This window comes from Homarus americanus, unplaced genomic scaffold, assembly GCF_018991925.1.
Source record: "Homarus americanus isolate GMGI-L3 unplaced genomic scaffold, GMGI_Hamer_2.0 scaffold32583, whole genome shotgun sequence".
Lineage (NCBI taxonomy): Eukaryota > Metazoa > Arthropoda > Malacostraca > Decapoda > Nephropidae > Homarus > Homarus americanus.
The window spans coordinates 5,761,591-5,781,281 of record NW_024713129.1 but is presented as its reverse complement, the minus strand read 5'-3'; the positions used below and the strand labels follow the sequence as shown (position 1 = coordinate 5,781,281).

At 41.6% G+C, this 19,691-nt stretch overlaps 1 protein-coding gene across 1 annotated transcript in view; it reads right to left on the bottom strand.

Moving 5' to 3' along the window:
* The window catches only part of LOC121866475 (D-aspartate oxidase-like), a gene marked incomplete at its 5' end in the record, with an annotated part of 40,704 nt that overhangs the window by 8,154 nt on the left and 12,859 nt on the right, over window positions 1-19,691 (bottom strand). The window contains 1 exon segment of the mRNA XM_042366186.1: window positions 16,951-17,021. Coding sequence (XP_042222120.1) covers window positions 16,951-17,021 — 71 coding nt within the window.

The following is a 19,691-nucleotide window of genomic DNA, read 5'->3' as shown; positions in this document are numbered from 1 at the left end:
TAAACATAACGCTCACCACTCGGCTATCCTTCCTCCCAGACACCATACATGGCACAGTGAGACCTTCTTGGAGCCTACGCCCTTTCTCATTATGGCTCCACCAAACAGACCTGCCTCTGTCACTCCCAGGGCCTGCAGATCTCCGGCTTCTATGCCCCACAGCTGTGTGTCGTCCATGGCCTAAGCACAGTCTGTGCTAGTTGCTCAACAACAGGCCATCCAGTCGCTGCAAGCAGGCCTTGCCACTGTCTCCCTGCAGGGCCAAGGGCCGCCCCCAAGAGTACTTGCCTCTACAGCGCCAGAAAAGTGAGAATTGTAGATGTCATCTGCAGCATTCTGTTCCTGGAGGTGCTCGATGGTGTGTTGGTTGCAGCTGAACAGGTGGCCGCTATCAGAAGCTACTCAACACGTTAGGCTATATGTACTGTGTTCCCGCCCTACAACGTGCCGTGGACACAAGATTCACCGACTAGTAATGGTGTGCCCTCACCCGAGTCCGCTCTGGATGCTATCGGTAACTTAGTGCTTCGTTCATCCAACCAGGCAGTGTTGTGGGCTGATTTTTTCAGTGATTTTGTCAGGGCCGGGAGGAGCCCGTAGGTAAATATTCTATTAAAGGGGCTCAAAAGGCTACTGATTGTGATTTTCAGTGACCCCAGTGTGATCATAATCTCTCGGAGTATATGTTGTTGCACAAGCTTTTAGATGGCCTCAGTGATCCAGCGTTGAAAGGGATTATATATAAAATTTGTGACTCTTTTTATTAGTGTTGACAGCCTGTGAGCTGTGTGTTGTGCATTCAAAGCAGCGCAGTTTGATGCAACGGCCCGGGCAGGAAAATTTGGCGCGAACCTCTTACGGCTGGCGCCGCTCCTGCTGATGACATTACTCCAGAAGCAGCCACGGTGCTCCACCGCAAATCAACCCCTGCAGTAACTGGCAACCTCCATGTCCCTGACAGGGCTCCATGTCCTGCCAAGTTAGTCACTTGCCACGGCTGCCAGATGGCGGGGCACCTTAAAAAGTGTTGTAGGAGCAGGAAAAATCCTGCAGGTTTCCAGACTGTGGCTCCCTTTGAATTGTCAGGCCCACTATCTTTCAGTTAGTCACTTGAACTTCTCATGCAATTATTATTTTTATGATATTCCTAGTCTTACTACTAAAAATTTATTATTTTTATTTTTAACAAATCCTCTTCTTCCTCTCTTTATTATTATTTATACTCTTATGATTTTGCTGCCAGTATCAGTGTAAAAGCATTAAGTAATCATAGGCATATGGGCTTGCTATTTACTGAGCGGTGTGGGGGGCGGAAGGAATACAAGAATTAAATAAAATAGTTAAAGAAAATAATAGAAATTGTTAATGAATAAAATTATCATCATTCTCTCTCCCAAAGCTATTCAGTAAATCAGTGAGTACAAGTACATATATGTAGAGGGTTTTCATTTATCAATATGGCCACTAGATATACTGTATTACAGATGACTAGACTATACAACAGTTTCAAGCAACAAATAGGTATTTGTCTCTCCACATCCGGTTTCCTGGCTGAGCGTTAGACTGTAGGGAATTTAAATTTAAACCTGCCAACGGCTCTCAAATATTGGCCTTCCTCCTGTTGCACCCTATATATTTGCTGCAGGCACAATAAAATCCACTTTTTTCTGTTTTTCATCCTTTGGAAATCGATGAAATCTCAAACTTTTATCATGTTGTCCGTAATTTGATATGCATCCAGATATGGAGCATCTATCAGGCATTGTCATAGACCTTCACACCACGAAAGCCAGCTGCTAACTGAAGTCCCACCATGGTGACGACGGACCATCCCCCAGGCTGTCGGCCAGATGACGTCATGCACGGTGAAGGGCGAATTTCAACTCTTAAGTGAGTTGACTTGGTATAATTAGATTTTTCATGGGCCATTGTTCCGCATCTGACGCATACACACTTAGATTTGATGATGCCATCCAGGATATACCCAGGAAATACAAGTGCATCGATTACACCCTACTGTACAACTTCAGTGTGGAGGGGGCACTTTGGCATACATACGACTTCTTGGTGACGTGCGCACTTAAAGGAATACCCCTCAAACCTGAGAAATTCCAGTTTGGAAGGAAGGAGGTTGACTTTGTGGGGTTTCACCTTGGTTGGGACTCGTACAAACCCACCAATGACCACCTATCTGCCGTTAAGGACTTCCCCATGCCCGCCCATCCCACTATCAACAGACACCAGGTCATGGCACGGCTTTGTCAACCAGCTGGCCCCGTTTCTTGCCATAGCCCCCATCATGGAACCCTTCAGGGAGCACCTCAAGAAGCCCTCTGGGAAAAAGGTTTACTGGGATGACCAGCTGCAGGCCAAGTTCCATCAAGCTCAGGACACCATCTGTCAGCTGGCCAGAGATGGCCTAGTCTATTAGGACAAGACCAGACAGCCGTCACCAACTGGAGGAGGGAATGAATCAGTTTTGTCGTCCTCCAGCAGCACTGCACCTGCTCCTCCACCAACACGCCATTCTGCTGCAAAAGTGGGTAGCGCCTCACTCTGTGGCAGCCGCCACCTTACCCCCGCTGAGGCAAGCTACGCTGCTGTGGAAGGGGAGGTGTTGGCAGTTGTATGGTGCCTTCAAAAGGCCCATTTGTTCCTGCTGGGTGCCCCAACCTCACCCTCGTCACAGACCACCATCCTCTCATCAAGCTTCTGGGGGATAGGGCACTTACAGATATCATCAACCCCAGGCTCTTCCGGCTCAAGGAAAAGACCCTATAATATAAGTTTCAAGTTTAGTATCTGCCCGGGAAGAGAAACTGCGCTGCCAACTTCCTGTCGCACTACCCCACCCTCCAGACATCCCGACACCCTCGACACTGACCACAACGAGGACATGATGGTGGCCATAGCCTGTGCCGCCATCGCTGCACTGGACATGGACGGCTTTATCATGGATGAGGAGACAGTCAGGAAAGCCGCTGCTGCCGACCCAGTTTATCAGCTGCTGGCGGCCAGGGTCTTAGCTGACGACTGGCACCCTCACAAGTCTCAAAAGATTGCCTGCCTCCGGCCATTCTACAACGTCAGAGAGAGGCTGGCCATGACCCAGGGCCTACTCACCTGTACCATTGACATGGGCAGTGTCCACCTCGTCATCCCCAAGGGCCTATACCACCAGGTAGCAGCCAACCTACATGCTGGCCACCAAGGACTGGACTCTATGCTGCGAAGGGCCAGGCAGTCAGTTTACTGGCCCGGCTTAGAAGGCAACCTTCAGTTCCACAGGTCTTTATGTTCTTCCTGTGACACCCATGCCCCATTGCTGTTACCTGAAGCCCTGGTTCTCACACCGCCCCCGGACTACCCCTTCCAGCAAACAGTGGTCGACAGGTTTCAGCTTGAGAAGCACATTTACATGACCTATGCTGATAGGTTAACTAGTTGGCTATAGGTGGTCCAATTCCCCAACGGTACTACTTCCGCCAGGATTAGGTCCCAGCTCAGGAACTTCTTCACCAGGTGGGGGGCCCCTGAGTCAGCAAGCCTGTCCTCCGCCCAGTATCCCCAGTCCAACGGCAGACCGGAAGTGGCTGTCAAAACTGCCGAAAGGGTCATCAGGGCCAACACCGGTGGGGGAGGCATCCATGGCCATCCCACAATATTTAAACAAACCACTTCACTGGACGAACAAATCCCCAGCTCAGATGGCCACAGGGAGGCAGCCATGTGACGGGGTACCCTCAACCAGGCAGCACTTCGAGGTGGACAGGCACTGGTGTCAGAACCCTCCGCAGGGAGCTTCAGTTGACCAGCAAGCAGCAGTCTTCTCTTTGTCAGGGCACCATCAGGAGGCTTGTGCCTTTGACGCCAGGTGCCCGGGGTCTGGGTACAGAACCAAGCTTCCAACCTATGGGACAGAACGGGAGTCGTGACGGAAGCTTTGCCACACCACCAGTACATACTCAAGGCAGACCGGAGTGTGTGATAGCTATTTTGATATCACATTAATTGTTTCAATTAAGTTCTGGAACTCTTTAAGCCGTCAGGTTTGATGTAAACACTTCTTGCCATTTTTCTTTATTGCCGAAGCAGGTATATACATAGATATAATTTTAGAGAATAAATTATGAATTCTCTCCAGGGAAGTGTTGATTAACACTTTGAGATAACACTTGAGTTATGTGTCTGACTTCCCTGTCCAAGTGGTAATCCCCTGCTGCCTCTCTGTGTGTGAGAGAAGCATGGGAGCGAACCGGCTGTTTTGATTAATCAGCTGACCTGCGCTCAACCTTTGAGAGAGATACAAGCCCAGTTGTCTGTTACCAAGGACATGTTGATCCACTTCGTGAATAAGGTGGTGTCATTCATTTGGGTGAATATTTCTATAAAGCAAAGGTGCTGTTACAGGTGGGCGCCTGTCAGTCACACACAGGAAGCACCTGCAGGTCGTTGACCTACCATCGTCCACCACACCTGCACTCCAGTCGCCTGCTACACCGACGCCTCCCCAGCATTCCCCAGTACTGTCTCAGCTGACGTAACTCTCCCGTCACTGGCGGCTGGCCGCCCCAGGAGAAAGATCGCACAGCCTATGTGGCTGGCTGACTGTATTCAGTGAGAAACTCTGATTTTTTCTTTTCTATATGGGGGAGATGTGGGATGTCACATAATGTATATTACCCGACATTACTATTTTCTATCTCTGCTGCCACACGAGATGTTCGACAGCTGCCCGTTTTGAGAATCAGTGACTCAGTTGTATTCTGGTATCTAGACAATAAACATAACGCTCACCACTCGACTATGCTTCCTCCCAGACACCATACTCTTAATAACAATTTCTTACATTATTTTATCCTCCACCATTGATCCGCAGGGACGGATCCAGGAATATTAAAGGGGAGGGGGATCCAAGAAGTTGCGGGTGGGGGTACATGGTGACCAAAATCATGGGCATTTTCAGGCCACTTTGAAGCCATGTGCACTTGTGTACAATACTGCATTAAATAAAAAGTTTTGGAATTTTCTAATGAAAAGGAGGAGGGGTCCCCCCCCGCAACCACCCTTGATCGGCCATTGGGCCTGTTAGCTGAATGTACTGGCTCTGTATCTGTACAGTACGCGCGTCAGTGTTGGCCCTTTAAGTTGGATAATCTCACTGAGAAAACGGAAATCAATAAACCAGATAACCGCAAAGTTCGCTGCAGTTGCAGCCGCCTATGATGTCACAGTGCATAGGTAGGTGTGAAGGAAAATTTTTGGTTGTGGTAGATTTTGCTTTTTTTTTTTTTTAAACTTGTGCCATTGACCGTCCACTGCCGAGAACACTACAGTGAGTTCTGCTATAACGCGTGTTTTGATAACGCGAATTTGCTCTAACGCGATTTATGAATTCGGAACAATATTTGTATAACGCGATCGCTTGTTTGCTATAACGCGATTTTTGCTTACTATTTCTCCAATTTTGTGGTATTAACTGTGAATATGGTAAAGAAGAATATCTCCAAAAAGCATTCTGATGATAGAATTCCCGGTGATTATCGTAAAAGAAAGGATATAACACTTGAAGAGAAGCTTGATGTTATCAACCTCAAAATCACCCTTCTCCCCCATCAAGTTACATTCATATTTTTTCAAGGTAAAGTGTTAAATTTACTGTATGATTTCATTATTAGATATGAATGTAACATTTATTTAGACTGTGCTATCCTTTGTGTTAGGCTAACTACTAAATTTTTTCGATTTCGAGTAATCTGCACCTAACCCTATTTTCTCCATAAGCCCTGTTATTTCTATTACGCGATTTTCTATAACACGATATTTTACAAGAACACAATTATCGCGTTATAGCAGAACTACCTGTATATGCCCTCAGGCCAACTAGGAAATCCCCCATGCTGACGCTATCCCTAACTAACGCCCCCACACTTCTGCTGTCAGCTAACAGTCGTCCTACCCTATTCACTGAAGTGTTGCCAACATGCCCAACTGATATTGAGATTCTGTATAACATATGTTGGTAAATGTGATTTCCAGCCTCGTATTCAATATTTGTCTTCATATCACCTTTATTATAAATATCTAATTACCGTTGCTTAAAACCCGATATACAGTACGTATAAGGAAATGGATGGCACGTTATCCATCTATATAAAACAAAGAAGTATGTCTGTTTGTGTGTGTGTCCGCACGAGAATCTCGGAAACTACTTTACCGATCTGTACGGACGATGGATGGTGTTATATGTAGTGATGATGGATGGTGTTACATGTAGTGATGATGGATGATGTTATATGTAGTGATGATGGATGTTGTTATATGTAGTGATGATGGGTGGTGTTATATGTAGTGATGATGGATGATGTTATATGCACTAGCGTAGCTAGGGGGGGGCGGTCCGCCCCGGGCGGCACTTTTGGGGGGCGGCACTTTTGGGTCTGCTCATCACCCATATCTGCAGCTACTGGAGATGTTAATCCATCCCTTTGTATCGGCGTCGACCCAAAAAGAAGAAACATATGTTTGGTGAAGGATCACGAGATGCTGAATTGCCATACGACATTGAATTGAGGAGAGAAATGTTTTCTTCGCTGGACAGAGTGATCCAAGAAATAACTTTGAGATTTCAACAGCTTCATGAACTTGCTGAGAAATATGCCTTCCTTACCCCATTGAATCTTTTGGATGATAAATATGAGTGTCAAATAGATCACGATCACGACGACATTGATAAAGAGGAGTTCCTCGTTGAGAGAAAAAGACTTCAGCATTTTGTTGCTGTTGCTGCTATAACTATTAAAGACAGAATACAGACGTGGAAAGAAGGCCCCCTTGAACTTTTGCAGTTTATTCAAAAGTATAACCTTAGGAACTCGGTTCCAAATATAGTAATAATGCTGAGCATTTTCCTCACAATTGCTGTTAGTGTTGCTACCTGTGAGAGGAGTTTTTCGAAACTAAAACTGATCAAGAATTACTTAAGATCTACTATGAGCACCTTGCGGTTGAGAAATCTTGCCATACTGTCTATAGAGCGACAATTGACAGATGAAATAGTTTTTGACAATGTCATTGAAGAATTTGCCAACAAAAAACAAGAAAAGTTACTTTGTAGAAAGTTGTAGTTTTCATTTCAGAAATAAAGATGGTCCTAATTTTTTACACTTTTTTTACTTTTTTCCCTATCCTATATGTCGTTTTTGCTTTTTGTTTAACTGTTACTTATAAAGTTTAAGTATGTTTGGTGTGTATTTAAAGCATACTATATTTGAGTATGTGAAGGTACAGTAATATTATAATGGTACACAAACTATTTAATATATATATATACAGTATTACCCCGCCTAACGCGGTTTCACTTAGCGCGTTTTATCATATACGCGGTGCCTCTCCAGAGCTGAACTTTCACTTAACACGGATTTTTTCATCATATACGCGGTGAGTGTCCGGCTCGAGACGCTATTTTTAGATTTGCCCCACCCGCCACCCTGCCTGACTGCCTGTTTTAGCTCAGAAAATTCATACAAATTACCCGGCCAGAATATAATTTACATTGCTGGAATTCTTATAATTTGGTGATCATTTTGAATATAAACATCATATATTTTGCATTAGACATACAAATTTTAGATAAAATGTTTACTCTTGAGTAAATATGTTATCTTTTGTGCAAAATATATGACATTTATATTCAAAATATTCCTGGTCTTACAAGGAATCCAGCAATGTCAATTATATTATCCTAACTTTAGTTTGAGGTATTATTTATTACAAAAAAGTTAAGTATTCTGGTTTTCCCACACATCTCCTTGGGACGGTTGGTGGGGGGTGGGGGGGAGGGAGGGACCGACCGACCATCTGTTACCCTGTGAAGAATATTTTTTTTTTTTTATTAACTGAAGATATTTGTTTTAGCTCATAAAATTCATACAAATTACCCGGTCAGAATATAATTTACATTGCTGGAATTCTTATAATTTGATGATCATTTTGAATATAAACATCATATATTTTGCATTAGACATACAAATTTTAGATAAAATTTTTAATCTGAGTAAGTATGTTATCTTTTGTGCAAAATATATGACATTTATATTCAAAATATTCCTGGTCTTACAAGGAATCCAGCAATGTCAATTATATTATCCTAACTTTAATCTGAGGTATTATTTAATACAAAATGTTAAAATTTATTTTTTTCACCCCACATCTCTTGAAGGGACGATTGGTGGGGGGTGGGGGGAGGGTTGGGACTGACCGCGCGGTTGGAAGAGGGGGAAGGCAAGGTGGGGTACTTTGATTGACAGATAGTGTCCTGAAGATTATTTTTTTTTTTATTAACTGAAGATATTTGTTTTAGCTCATAAAATTCATACAAATTACCCGGTCAGAATATAATTTACATTGCTGGAATTCTTATAATTTGATGATCATTTTGAATATAAACATAATATATTTTGCATTAGACATACAAAGTTTAGATAAAATTTTTAATCTGAGTAAGTATGTTATCTTTTGTGCAAAATATATGACATTTATATTCAAAATATTCCTGGTCTTACAAGGAATCCAGCAATGTCAATTGTATTATCCTAACTTTAGTTTGAGGTATTATTTATTAAAATTTAGTGGTTTTCCCCCAAAAATTTCTCAGAGAGGGAAGAGCCGGCAGTGTAGTGTGAGAGGGGGAGGGAGTTGAGTCCATTATTTGAATGGACATTAACTTGGCGACTGTATTTCTCTATTTCTCTTAAGTATTAATTGTGTGCATGTACCATCATAAAATTAAGATGTTATTTTTACTACAACATAGTTATGTGTCTTCAAAAAGTGGAGTTTGGGGGTCGGGCCGGTTTCTATTGGAATTAATCCCATATGTTCTGTTGTTCACTTAACGCGGATTTCACTTAACACGGGACCCTCAGGGTTCTATTGACCGCGTTAAGTGGGGTACAACTGTGTATATATATATATATATATATATATATATATATATATATATATATATATATATATATATATATATATATATATATATATATATATATATATATATATATATATATATATTTTTTTTTTATATATATATATATATATATATATATATATATATATATATATATATATATATATATATATATATATATATATATATATATATATATATATATATATATAAACTATATATATATATATATATATATATATATATATATATATATATATATATATATATATATTTATATATATATATATATATATATATATATATATTTTTATATATATATATATATATATATATATATTTATATATATATATATATATATATATATATATATATATATATATATATATATATATATATATATATATATATATATATATAAGAGTGAGTCACTGTGCAATATGTATTTTTTGTGGGGGCACGGGGGGCGGCAAACTCAAGGGCCGCCCCGGGCGGCACACACTCTAGCTACGCCACTGGTTATATGTAGTGATGATGGATGTTGTTATATGTAGTGATGATGGATGTTGTTATATGTAGTGATGATGGGTGGTGTTACATGTAGTGATGATGGATGGTGTTATATGTAGTAATGATGGATGGTGTTATATGTAGTGATGATGGATGATGTTATATGTAGTGATGATGGGTGGTGTTATATGTAGTGATGATGGATGGTGTTATATGTAGTGATGATGGATGATGTTATATGTAGTGATGATGGGTGGTGTTATATGTAGTGATGATTAGACAATAAAATAATAACAGTTTAATGCTAAAAAAATATACTTTGCTGTACCGTTGTAGTTAAAAACATGGTGGAACTTACATACACCGTTAATGAACTATTGATGGAAGAAGTTTTGGAGACTGAACAGTGAGACAATGTGGAGCCTCCCGGAGGGTGGCATCCTACAGTGGCCTAGCGAATGCCTTTCTGCTAGTAACACTATAAAATAAGGGTCCTCATATATTACTCTTTCAACCTAAGATAATAGAGTGAGAAAAAAAGTTACATCCATCCATCACTTTCTTCTTTCATGAATTTACCTGCTTTCTTCTACCCTCTCCTTCGATGAGGAATTTACATTGAATACCACCCTTCCACATCCTTCCTCCCCCATGTCAACCATTCCCCCTCTTCACCCCACGAGACTCTCGCAGAATGGACCCGACCTGAGGCTTGAAGATGGTAGTTATGCAGATTCTGACCAGGATAAAGCTGAGGCATCGAACAGCTTCCTTTCCTCTGTGATCACAAGAGAGGATGTGATTAACCTTCCTGCGTTTGAGGACAGACGGTTTGACACAGCACTGACCCACATTGTGTTCACAAAGGAGGGTATAAGAAATAAATTGTCAAAGCTAAAGGTCTCTAAGAGTCCCGACCCTGACATGGTGCATCCCAAAGTGCTAAGAGTTGTGCAACGAGCTTGCTTAGCCCCTGAAGATCCTGTTTTCTAAATGCCTGGATGAACGAAAGGTCCCCAGTGAATGGAAAGTGGCTTATGTGAGCCCTATCTTCAAGAAGGGCGATCATCTCTCCACAAACAACTATAGACCGGTGAGCCTGACCAGCATAATATGTAAAGTACTTGAGAGTATTATCAGAGATGCCGCGATGGAACATCTACTTCGAAACAACCTTGTAAAGGATTGCCAACACGGTTTTATGCCGGGGCGCTCCTGCCTAACACAATTGCTCAAGGTATTCGATATTTGGACCTATATTCTGGAACGGGGTGGTAATATCGACAATATTTACCTAGATTTTGCCAAGACTTCCCACAGTGTACACCACGAAAGGCTGAAAATCAAACTGGAAGGGTACGGAATTCGGGGAAATGTCCTAGCGTGGATAGAAGACTTTCTACATGACCGCAAGTAGTGTGTGGTGATTAATGGCACGAAATCATCATCCGTACCTGTCACAAGTGGGGTACCACAGGCCAGTGTATTGGGCCTGCTGTTGTTTGTTTGTTTCATAAATGACATGCCTGACGTACACTCCTCCATACAAATGCTTGCCGATGACGCCAAGTTATTTCGGGAAATCAAGAACCAGGCGGACTGTGAAGAGCTGCAGAAGGACCTCTGTGGGCTCCAAGAATGGTCAAAGAAATGGCTGCTGAGATTCAATGTCACAAAGTGTAAGAGGATGCTCCTGGGGCGTACCAACGGTAAGGAGGCGTATCATATGTCCCAACGGGATGAAAAAACTGCACTATTTGAGACCGAATGTGAGAAGAACCTTGGTGTGTATGTTGACAATGAACTGAAGTTCTCGGGCCATTGCGAGAAGAAGGTAAATCAGGCAAATAAATTATTGGGTCTTATAAGAAGGTCGTTCAGATATCTAGACGGTCCGTCCCCCGTAACGATCTTCAAGAGTGAAGTGCTTCCCCATCTGGAGAACTGTCACCCCGTCTGGTCCCCGAGATATGCTAGGGACTGTCAGTTGGTTGAAAATGTTCAAAGGAGGGCCACCAGACTGGTGCCTGCCCTTCGGCACCTCAGCTACCCTGAGAGACTGGAGCGCCTGAACTTGCCTGGCTTATAGTACAGACGGGCAAGGGGTGACCTAATTGAGGTGTATAAGCATCTCAAGGGGCACTACTCAGTCAAGTGTCCTCATTTGAAGCTGGTGGACGCTCGCCCCACAAGGAGTCACAGCTCAAGATTGAAGAAGCCGCAGGTCCAGAAAACTGTGAGGGCAAACGTTTTCAGAGTGAGAGTTGTGAACTCTTGGTACAATCTACCAGAAAGTGTTGTGTCGGCACCGAGGGTGAGCTCTTTCAAGACCAGACTTGACCAACACTGGAGCAGGTTCAGGCACATTCAGGAGCCAGTGCATGCCCAGTACTTGCCAACAGTGTGTAACAGAGACGTGACCGATCGCCCAAGCGGCTAATGAGCCGATCAGTGGTGAAAAGGATAAAAGTAAAAGTAAGGCCCAAGTGGATGCCACTATAGTATGGTGTCTACCAAGCTGGAATTAGTTTACCAAAATAGTTACACTGTAACTTTCATTAACCCAATCTAATCTGACCTAACCTAACTTAATCTATCTTAACCTCACCTAATTTAACCTAACCTATCTTAACCTAACTTAACCTAGGTTGGATTAATGGATGCTACAGTGTAAATATCCCGATAGACACAACTCCAGCTCGGTAGACCGCTTATTATAGTAGCCCCAGCGTGGTAGACCACAGACAATAGTAGCACCCGCAAGTGTTAGGTGGTGGAGTGGATGATTATTTTTGACCGCAACTGTATTAACACCATTCCATCTGTTCAACTTCCTTTACCAGACTCACATGGACTACTTTCTATCTCCCTTACTCTTGGTGACCAGATCCTTTGTATAGTTATTATTTATTTAGTTATTATTTATTTCAAGAGACACCATGTGTCACCATTTAAATACTCGTAAAATTCTTGTGCATTTAACTATACCTGGTGTAGGACTAGCATCTTGTTTCTTTGCTAATTGAGTGTAATTATAAGAAAACTGTTGCTGCATGCCATACATCAGTAAATGTAAGTAAAAATATGCTGGGTTTGATTAAATAATATTTCGTTTGACTGTATGATTATTGTGGTTGTCATGTGAAATATGCTCATTAATGCGAACACCTTCTTAATATGCCAAGGATTCGTGAAATGTTGTCAAAAATGCAATAATGGCGAGCAATCACCAAGAAAAGTGCTCGTGTGAGTGTACCCCTCCTTTAACCAATATTAGATAATGTATATCCTATATATAGGCTTTGACGTAATTTTCCGTCATGTGGTGCAAGCTCACATGGGATACATGAGGATTTTTACTTTTTACTTTTTTAGTATGTCATTAAGTGGGAAGAGATCCACCAAGTTTCATCTCACCCCCTTTGTTCTGACCATAAGTCCAATTGTTATCGGTCTTTTGGAGAGTCTGTACGGGTAGAAATTGCGGAAGGAAGAGAAAAACTAATTATGGGAGTGATTTACAGGCCCCCAAGTCTTGGGAAAGAAGCAGCTCAGCCCATATGGCAGGAAATGAGTAGAGCAGCAAGATACAACAACCTGTGCCTTATGGGGGATTCCCAACTTTAGAAATATTGACTGGGATAACATTATAGGTGATTATGAATTTGAAGACTTCCTAGAGGTGACAATATATTAGACTTAGTATTAACAAATAAAGAAAATGTTATCAGAGATATCACAATAGGGGAAGAACTAGGAAACAGTGATCACAGAGAAATCAGGTTTACCCTAAATTGGTAAACAAAAAATAATGACAATATGGTCAGAGTCCCAGACTTTCGATCGGCGGATTATGAGGGATTAAGAAGGTACCTAGGCTGAGGTCACCTGAGAATGGTCAGGTCAGTCTCCGGTAGGAATGGGTGAGGTCATTGGCGACACAACAAATGATGATGACTATACTAAATTCACTAGTATACTACGTAAGGCACGAGAACAAAATATACCGTACAGAAAAATTAGGTCAAATAAGAATGAGCCAAGGTGGATGACCAAAAAACTTAAACATGACATAGGAATAATGAAAGGAATTTATAAGAAATTACAGGGAAGGGAGGAGCATCTCACAGATATGTATAATGAACTACTATATCTAGGAATGTTAAGAAAAATGTAAGGAAGGCAAAGAGGGACTACGAAATCAGGATAGCAAGAGAATCCAAGGCAAATCCCAAGGGATTTTTCCAAGTATATAGGACAAAGGTCAAGGACAAAGTGGGGCCTTGAAGGTCAGAGAGAGGGGGAAGTGATCGATGATAGTGAGGAAATAAGCAAAGCAATAAACAGCTATTTCTTATAAGTTTTCACAGAAGAAATTCACAAGGAAACGCCAGAGGTGGAACTGATATTTAGGGGAAATGAAGAAGAGAAACTAAAGGATATACTATCAGAAAAGAGGATGTTTTCTTAAGAAGATAAATAAATTAAAGAAGACAAAATCCCCAGGGCCAGATGAAAATTTCCCCGAGTTTTGAAAGAGTGTAAGGAACAGATTAGTGGACCCCTCGTAAATTTATTTACAAAATCATTACACATGGGAGTTGTGCCAGACTTGTGGAAACAGGCAAATGTAATACCCATAATCAAAAAGGGAGACAGAGCATCAGCGTCAAACTACCAGTCGATTAGTTTGACATCAGTAGTGAGGAAATTTCTTGAATCAAATACAGCAAATAGCATCCGATCGCATTTAGAGATAAACAATTTAACATACGACTCTCAACACTGATTTACAAATGGAAAATCTTGTCTAACAAATCTGCTGACGTTTTTTAGGAAAGTCTGTGAGGTAGTAGATAATGACGAAAATTACGATGTTATTCACTTAGACTTTCGCAAAAGCATTAGACAGAGTACCGCATCAGAGGCTTCTGAGAAAAGTTAAGGCTCATGGTATCGGGTGGAAAGTTTTAAATTTGATAAAATTATGGCTCACCGATAGAACACGGGGTCAGCGTAGATGGTTTTAAATCTGAGTGGAGCTGTGTAACTAGTGGGGTTCCCTAGGGGTCAGTATTGGACTCACTCTTGTTCATAATCTACATAAACGATCTAGATACTGGGATCAGCAGTGACATAAGCAAGTTTGCTGATGACACCAAAATAGGGCGGCAGATTAATTCAGGACAGGATGCAAATGCACTACAGGAGGATTTAAATAAACTGCAGGAGTGGTCATAAAAATGGCAAATGAAATTCAACACCAGCAAGTGCAGCTTACTTAATATTGGACGGACAAATACTGTCAATGTGTACAGCCTTAACAACATCAACCTAGAGAAGTCGATTTGTGTAAGAGACTTAGGGGTACTTGTAAGCCCAGACCTTCGGCTTAGAAAACAGTGCGTTAATGTTCGAAAAAGGCAAACAGAGTACTGTATTATGTTTTATATCTAGAAGTGTAAGTACATGTAATAAGAGTGCGGAGGTCATATTGCAATTATATCTTGCGCTAGTCAGGCCGCACCTTGATTATGCTGTTCAGTTCTGGTGCCCTTATTATAGAATGGATATCAATTCACTGGAGTCGGTACAGCGAAGAATGACGAAAATGATTGCGGGTCTAAGAAACCTTCCATATCAAGATAGATTAAAGATACTAAACTTGCATTCCCTAGAAAGAAGAAGAGTGCAGGGAGATATGATGGAAGTATTTAAAAGGGTGAAAGGAATCAATAAAGGAGATATAGATAATGCTCTTATAATATCCGAGCAGGAAAGGGCTCGTAGCAACGGATTTAAGTTGGATAAGTTTAGGTTTAGGAGGGAGATCAGAAGAAACTGGTTCACAAATAGGGTGGTAGACGAGTGGAACAAGCTTAGCAACTTTGTAGTACGTGCTGGGACACTGGAAAGTTTTAAAAGGAGGCTAGATAGATTCATGGACGATAGAGAGTGGTTGTAACTCGACAGGAGCTGCCATGCACATGCCAACCGGCCTATTGCAGACTCCTTATTTTCTTATGTTCTAACAGTGCGTAACAGAGATGTGACCGACCGACCAAAAGGCTAATGAGCAGATCAGTGGTGAAGAGGATAAAAGTAAAAGTAAGTAAGAAAAGTGGAGGCTCATGGAATTGGAGGATATATTCTTAAATGGATTAGGGCATGGTTACAGGATAGGAAACAGCAAGTAAGCATTAACGGCAGTAAATCCGATTGGGGTAACGTCACTAGTGGAGCACTCCAAGGCTCAGTACTTGGACCATTACTATTTATTATATACATAAACGACATAGATATAGGCATAGACAGCAATATAAGTAAATTTGCTGATGACATAAAAATAGGGCGTGTAATTAAATCTGACGGGGACTCTGCAAAACTACAGGAAGATGTTAAAAAAAATTTTGAATGGCCTGAAAAATGGCAGATGAAATTTAATGTGGACAAATGTAAAGTACTTAGTCTAGGAGATGTAAACAGAGAAACTTGATATCAGATGAACAACGTTGTTATACAGAAATCAACTGAGAAAGATCTAGGAGTGCTGTAATGATTAGTAGGAATTTTAAGCAAAATAAAAAATGAGTATTTGCTCGAAACAAGGCTAACAAAGTACTTGGGTTCATACAAAGGAGTGTTATTTTCCAGACTAGCGAGGTTATACTAAAATTATATCTTGCACTTGTGAGACCTCACTTGGATTACGCAGTTCAGTTCTAGCCATACTACTGAATGGACATAGAATCCCTAGAAAGAATTCAGAGGAGAATAACAAGGTTAAAGCATCTTAATTTGCACTCCGTCGAGAAACATAGAGTGAGGGGCGATATGATCGAGGTGCATAAATGGAAGTGATATAACAGAAGTACTCAAACTATCCAACCAAGAGCGAGCTCATAACAATTGTTTTAAATTAGACAAATTTAGATTTAGGCGTGAGATAGGCAAACATTGGTTTGGAAATAAAGTAGTGGATTAGTGGAACAAGTTACCAAACATCATCATTAACTCGAATACACTGGATAGTTTCAAACATAGGATATGAGCGATAGGGGTTGAGTGTAAATGGGATTGCCCAGTATGGGCCAATAGACCAGCTGCAGTTTCCTCCATTCTTATGTTTTTATATCTTCCTCCGTGGTAAATATTCTTCTGAAATCTGAGCTGTTTACTCATACATAACTGAATAGTATGGAGGGAAAATGCAGTTCAGATTTCTTTGCACTGACTTGGTTTATGCAGACATATTTGAGCCTTTAACCTTTATCTGTTGCCAGAACTGAGCATAGCAAACAATGTTGAATAATTGCCACGAAAACCGTCAAGCCATTCATATATCAAACACAAAAATTAACTACACAGTTTGCATTGTGACTCCAGCTTTCAAAAAATACAATAAATTAGTATTTCCCAAATCAGGACTATTTTGCCCCTTCCTTACCCATTATCGCTCCTCAGGACTTACTTAGGTAGGATGTAGGCAAAGGACTCCTCGGACTCGTCACACAGGTAGTTGGTTATCCAGGGCGCCCGCACCTGCCCAATAGAGAGAAGTACAATGTAAAATTGTATCCAAATACTGTATACATTTATATACCTAGAGCTATATTAGGATATAAGGTGAAGTTATTTTATGTATGTAAGATAAATATAATTGTGATTTACGCCGGAATAATATACTGTTCCAACATGTTAAAGGGGAGCAAGAACCCAAGCCACTGGACTTCATCATAACAAACGAGGAGGGTATGGTGGCCAAACTGGAACATCTAGCCCCAGTTGGCACCAGCCACCATGTAATGTTGTCATCCAGATTTAACTGTTACTTAGTTCATGGCAAAACCAGGCCAAGGTGCAAACATTACAAGGGAAATTACGACAGGATGAGGGAGGAGATGGGGGGTATCCATTGGCCTGACTCACTAAGGCATAAGAACTCAGATGGTAAGCTGAATATCATAGCTAGTAAAGTGAACCATTTGATCGATAAATATATACCCAAGACCAAACCCAGTGCCTTCTGGGAATACAAGGGAACCCCTATACATGAACCATGCGGCGGTCGACAAAGTTAAGAAGAAAACCCAGAAATTCAACGATGAGCCAGGAACCAAGCAAAGTCGGAGTGTAGATGGGCTGAAAAGGTGTTCCAGAGGCTGGTTGCAAGCGAAGTCGTGTCAAACCCAATGACGTTTTACCGCTATGCAAAGTCAAAATTAAAAACGTGAGTAGGAGAATCGGACCAGAGGCTTGAAGATGGTAGTTATGCAGAGTCTGACCAGGACAAAGCTGAGGCATTAAACAGATTCTTTTCTTCGGTGTTCACAAGAGGATGCGATTAACCTACCTGCGTTTGAGGACAGACGGTTCGACACAGTACTGACCCACATTGTGTTCACAGAAGAGGGTATTAGAAATAAACTGTCAAAGCTAATGGTTCATAAGACTCCCGGCCCTGACATGGTGCAACGACCTTGCTGAGCTCCTGAATATCCTGTTCTGTAAATGCCTGGATGAACAAAAGGTCCCCAGTGATTGGAAAATGGCTTACGTGAGTCCTATCTTCAATAAGGGCGATCGTCACTCCACGAACAACTATAGACCAGTGATCCTGACCAGCATAGTATGTAAAGTACTTGAGAGCATTATAAGATATGCCATGATGGAACATCTACTACGAAACAACCTTGTAAAGGATTGCCAACACGGTTTTATGCAGGGGCGCTCCTGCTTAACACAATTACTCAAAGTACTGGATATTTGGACCTATATTCTGGAACAGGGTGGTAATATCGACAATATATACCTAGATTTTGCCAATGCTTTCGACAGTGTACCCCACGAAAAGCTGAAAATTAAACTGGAAGGGTACGGGATTCGAGGAAATGTCCTAGCGTGGATTGAAGACTTTCTACATGACCGCAAGCAGTGTGTGGTGATTAATGGCACGAAATCATCATCCGTACCTGTCACAAGCGGTGTCCCACAGGGCAGTGTATTGGGTCCGCTGTTGTTTGTTTGCTTCATAAATGACATGCTTGAAGCTGTACATTCCTCCTTACAAATGTTTGTGGGAGATGCAAAGTTATTTCTGGAAATTAAGAACCAAGCAGAAGGAACTACAGTATGTGAGCTTCATGAATGGCCGAAGAAATGGCTGCTAAGATTCAATGTCACGAGGTGTAAGAGGCTACACTTAGGACGTACCAACGGTATGTAGGCGAGAAGAAGGTAAATCAGGCAACTGTCAGTTGATTGAAAATGTCCAAAAGAGGGCCATCAGACTGGTGCCTGCATGCATTGCGGCACCTCAGCTACCCTTAGAGCGCCTGAAATTGCCTAGCTTATACTACAGACGGGCAAGGGGAGATCTAATTGGGGTGTGATGTCATGGTCACGTTGACTGCCAGTCTGTTTAATTAATGATTCTTATTAAGCTCCGCGACCGCAAAACATGAGTGGGTTAGTAGGGTGTGTCATACGGAGGCGAATTTTTTTTTTTTGAGTTTGAAAAATCGGCCCATGGTATTAATGATGTAGTTCTATGTGTAGAATCATGTGATATCTTCAGATTTGAAAAGTTTTCATTTTTTGCTTGGTAAATTTTAACTTGAAATCTTATGAAAATTCAGTATTCCCACCCTTTTACCAACACCACTAAATAGCTTATTTAAAGTAAAGTAAATGTATCAGGTTAATTTATTAGGATGAAAATGATCCAGAATAGTGAAATGAATGATCTTGACACATTTATTAAATTTAATATTCCTTTAGAAAACAAAATCATCAAATACAAAAACCGGTTTTACTACTACGACCCGTGTTGCTGCACACCATAGAGAACATGTCTTTCTTGCTTCTGTTTCTACTCATCACCTCCCTGCTGACCACCTGAGCTCGGATGTAGCCTTCCCTCCTCTCCTGGCTGTACACGTGACTGCTGGCCTCGCTCACTTGCTGTACACAACGCTCTATACTCTGGGTGTGCGAGGGCCAGGCAGGGACATGCATGGGGTTGTCCAGGAAAGCTCTGACTTGAACATTGGTGAGGCTGCAGGTAAGAGGGGCTCACTGCCAGCCTGGATGTTATCCAGATCTATGAGATCAGTGAGGGTCTTGGCACCTAGATTGACTTCAGGAGTCTTCCTGACCCTGAAGGAATCGTCACCAACTGATTCATCATGCCCAGATCCTCTCATAAGTCTC